Source organism: Pinus tabuliformis, chromosome 4_1, assembly GCF_031772625.1.
Source record: "Pinus tabuliformis cultivar Carrire ecotype Pingquan chromosome 4_1, CPIR1, whole genome shotgun sequence".
Taxonomy (NCBI): Eukaryota; Viridiplantae; Streptophyta; class Pinopsida; order Pinales; family Pinaceae; genus Pinus; species Pinus tabuliformis.
In genome coordinates, this window is record NC_142303.1 from 156,970,682 (window position 1) to 156,975,437 (window position 4,756).

Below are 4,756 nucleotides of genomic sequence, written 5' to 3' on the forward strand. Positions count from 1 at the left end.
TTACTGTATGGATGACGTGGATGTGAAGAGACGGGTCAAAATGAAAAAGGGACATCACAGTAACCGCAGTTAGAACGTGCGTGGTTTTTACGGTGGAAAACGGACGACGTCGCCGGTCGGTGGCAGTAAATTTCAGTGACAGTGTGTCGGTTGGCGCGATGCGTTCAACTCCCGGCGCCTAAAGGTGCACGGACGTTACTATAAACTTTCCGTCGACGCCAACGGAAATCAAACGCTCTGGCATGCCGCTGCAGCAGTTGCCAGGAAGGAGGAGGGAATTACCGCTGTCTGCGCTGCTAGACGATTGAGTAATAGAAGAATGAGAGATGCGCAGTCGTTAATGGTGGTTGCAGAGGATAAGGCCTGAGGCCTAATTAAAAAAAAGGAAAAAAATTATTGTATTAAAAAGGATCTGAGAGTCGTTTGAGGTAGTCGTTGAAGGGTGTTTGGTAAGCATCCGAGGGAAAATAATCGATATATAATCTGTGGGGGGTGGTTGTGAGTGGAGTTGTAAGGCGAGCCTGGTTTATTCTGCTCTTCTCCATTTTTTGTCGCGAAAATGGCGAATGATGGAGATGAGAAGAAGAGCAGTAGCAGTATAGAGGAGATTGTGTGGTCTGTGTTGAATGGAGGGGAAGATGTTAAAATCGGTGCTGCTAAAGAGATCCGCAGGATCACCAAGACATCTGCAAAGAACAGAGCCCGTTTGGCAGCTGCAGGTATAATAATTCCACTGGTATCGATGCTTCAGTCTGCCAATATTGATGCCAAGGAGGCTGCTGTCTTGGCCCTTCTCAATCTCGCTGTAAAAAACGAGAGGTAATGTTTCGATTGGATTGGATTCGGCCGCGCAGTGGAAAGTATTTGTCTGAATTTTTTGTTGTTGGGTGTATTAGGTTTTGTGTTTTTGTTATTTGGGGCATTGGAAATCATTGTAATCAATGGGATCCTCTGATCTCTGAAACTCCTTGGAAACCAATGAAATTTTTGGTTGAAAAAGGAATAAGAAAATAAGTAGGTAAGTTAGGCCTTAGTTTCTTGAATAGGTGAATACCCAAATCATCATCTCCTTTCAAAGTTGCTAGATGGGCAGGGTGAGCAGTAGAAGCCCACCAGTCCTATTAATCCAACATGTAGTATAAGCTCATTATTTCTAGCTCTCTCTGTCTTAAGGAAAGAGCAAGTTCCACGACTACAGGTATTGATTTCGAAGATTTATATATTTTAGCCTTTGAGGTTTTGAACAATTTTTTTTTTTTTTTTTTATGTTCTGCTTGCAGTTACTACTACTTTTTATCCCTTGTTGCTTCTTGACATAGAAAAAATCTAGTGGCCATTTTGAAGTTTTGTTTTCTTTGAGATTTGGAGCAATTTTTTTTTATGTTCTGTTTGCAATCACTAGTACTCTTTATCCCTTATTTCTTCTGAGATAAGGAAACTCTAGTGGCGAAATAGGATGCAGTAAGAAGTTTTGTCTATGCTGGTACTAGTTCCAATTTTAGAAACTAACAACTAGAGGTGGCTTCACCAGATGACTTTATTTGTGTGCCTAAACGAGAAGGCAGACACTAACCTTACGTGTTGGTTGTGAAACTTACATTTTTCAAGATTTTGAACAAGTTTATATTTTTTTTTCTAGCAATAAGATAAGTTTGTTTCCCCTGTTATTTCTGATCTTGGAAACATCCGTTGTTGTTTCTGATCTTGGAAACATCTAGTGTCAAAATGGGAATTGAGAAGCTGCATCTACAAGGGCACTCATTAAATTCTAAGAAAGTTACAACCATCCGTGATCCCACTGGAGGGATTTACCTTTTATATAAGATCCAGTATTTTATAACCTGCAATAATCCAATTAGGTTTCCTATTGATCGAGTGAGCTCTGTGTTTACTCCTTAATGACTAATGGGATCATTTGATCTCTGAAACTTCCTTCAAAGCCAAAGAACGATTTGGTTGAAGAGAATGAAGAGGAAAAAATATAGGTCCAGGCCTCAGTTTCTAGAAAGAGTAATACTCTCCATGGCACCCTCTACTTTCAAAGTTGCTCAAAAGAGTCGGGTTGAATAATAACAGCCTGTGAGACCCTACTCATACTGGTGTTGGTTGTGAAGTTCGCCAATCATTTTTTTCCCTAATAATCAGAATATCAGGATATTATAACCAAGTCAGGTTTCCTGTTGATTCTGCGAGCTTGGTACGAACCCCATAACAAATGTTCAACGATGAGATCTAAAGTTACTGCATCATGTCCGAAAACATCAAGATCTTAATCTTTATACCATAAATGTGAACTGCCCAGTGCCAATATAGGACCACGTGCCAAAATATCAAGATCTGATATTTGTCATGTAAATGATAATTTCCAATATAACTATAGGTGCAGAGCGGGTTGATATGATTTTAGACAACAAAGACATGGAATTCTAATTAGCTAGAAAATTTACTGATCTTATTAAATCCAAACTTCATTGGAAAGAAACATTGTTATTTGCATGATCTTTATCATTTCTACAAACCCACTTCTCACTATTGCAAGATCTTTATTCAATTTGTGATATGGGGTGCAGAAAATGAAATCTTGATGTCTTTCAATCCCTTGGTTTCCTATGTGAATCACACTCTACAAAGTCTATCTTTCAATCTTTTTGGTTGTCGATGGATTGGGTTTAGATTTGTTGGTGGCCTTTTAACCACACTGGGTAAAGCTTGAGCCTTTGGCAAGCTTACAGTGATCTAAATTCATGGACGTAAAGTTTTTGCATTCAACTGCTGAAACAAGCTTTTCAAAATTTATCTATGTGAATCATTTTGTAAGAAATATCTAAGGCATCTAATTCTTTGTTCTCAACAACTCAGGTATATTTTAGCAATTATGTAATTGATGGCATGATTGAGATGAGTTCAGGATTTCTTAGCAGAAATTACATTTCTTATCTTTAAGAAATTTATAGACCAACCTATATCTCCATGTTTTCTTTTTCTCTTTTCTTTTTTAAGGCCTTGGAAGGAAGAAGCAGCTTAGATTGATCAATGGCTCAATAGAGGTCGGGATCTTTACCACCTGTCATCTCCTTTTGCGTTAAACATCTAAAGCAACTGGAGCTTTGTCAGTTATATTGATTATTATTCTGATTGTTGTTATTGTTGATTAGTCTCCATCATCCATCAAGGTTTGTTCTTTTAAGCTTATCTATGGATCTCACCTTCATTACCACATGTTGAACAGAAATAATTCTCAAGCTCATATTTTGCAAATATTGTAAGTCATACTTTTTTGTCTGTGGTTCTCTTTGCCAATTTCTTCTGATTTGGAGAGTCTGAGATTTTAACTTAATTCATGCAGGAACAAAGTCGCAATAGTCAAGGCTGGTGTAATTGAGCCCCTTGTGGATCTTTTGAAGTCAGAAAATAACAACTTGAAGGAATTTGCTGCTGCTGCAACATTGACACTTTCAGCATCTAATATCAACAAGCCAATTATTTGTCAGTCTGGGGCTACCCCATTGTTGGTCGAAATGTTGACATCGAGTAGCCATCAAGGTAAGGTTGATGCAGTCATGGCGCTGTACAACCTTTCAACATACTCAGATAATTTAACAACTCTTCTTGCTGTGGGGCCTGTGCCACCTTTGATAGCATTGCTCAAAGAGTGTAAGAAATGTTCTAAAGTTGCTGAAAAAATCAGTGCATTGTTGGAGTCTCTATCTGCTTTTGAAGAAGCCAGAACAAATATAGCAAAGGAGGAGGGAGGAATCCTTGCGCTAGTGGAAGTGATTGAAGATGGATCTCTACAGAGCCGGGAACATGCCGTTGGAGCTCTTCTAACAATGTGTCAAAGCAGTAGGTGCAAGTATAGGGAGGCTATCCTGAAAGAGGGAGTTATTCCAGGACTTCTTGAGCTCACCATTTATGGAACACCTAAAGCCCAGGAAAGGGCTCGTACCCTTTTGCCATTTCTAAGAGAATCTCCTTCCTGGGGTCAAAATGGTTCAGCATCTGCTGTACTTGAGAATATTGTTTATGATATCGCTATACATGTTGATGGTGTGGAGAAAGGAACTGAAACTGCTAAAAAGATGCTTGCAGATATGGTTCAAGTGAGTGTGGAACAGAACATGAGACATTTACCGCAGACAGCACTTGTCTGCATACCGTCAGATTTTTCTCGGTCTCATAACCTAGCAAAGCTGTCCCAGATCTAGTACATGTTCTAAATTTTGTACATCTAGTATCTTTTCTCATATTTGTACCAATAATGTACAGATAGTATCTAAACCGAAGCTTTATTTATGAATTATTTTGCCAGTCCAGGCCATGTGGTGGTATCAGGTGACTGGTGAGGGATCTTACTGGGTCATTTACCGACATTTCTGAAGAGAAATAAAGCTATTTTGTAAATTTCTCCATTTTGAGCATCCAGATTGATGCCCTCTTTTTCAAAAAGGGCACAAGGGTCGAACTGTGTAACAAAACTATTTGTCATGATGAATAGCAGAATCCAAGTGGGATCCCTTTTTAGATACCAAATTTAAGCAAATTGATTGTATTTAGTTTCATGGATTTTTCTGCTAGTAAATACATTAGCTCTCTCAGAAGTATTGGTGATTTTAAATGGTGAATATGGAACACACCCATTTGCTCCGACTTGACTTAATTGCTCCAAGTGCCTTCTATATATTTTTCAAAAAATTCAAAATTTAGTATGTATTACAGTAGAAGTCCATATACATTTGCAACAAGATGGACCCATTAA

General features: G+C 38.5%; 1 protein-coding gene across 1 annotated transcript; it reads left to right on the forward strand.

The window, feature by feature from the left end:
- Window positions 1–217: 217 nt before the first annotated feature.
- Window positions 218–4,530, forward strand: LOC149174670 (uncharacterized). Its single transcript, XM_089419382.1, has 2 exons — window positions 218–819; window positions 3,347–4,530. The coding sequence occupies exons 1-2, from the start codon at window positions 560–562 to the stop codon at window positions 4,203–4,205; spliced, it is 1,119 nt and encodes a 372-aa protein (XP_089275508.1). The 5' UTR covers window positions 218–559; the 3' UTR covers window positions 4,206–4,530.
- The last annotated feature ends 226 nt before the right edge of the window (window positions 4,531–4,756 follow it).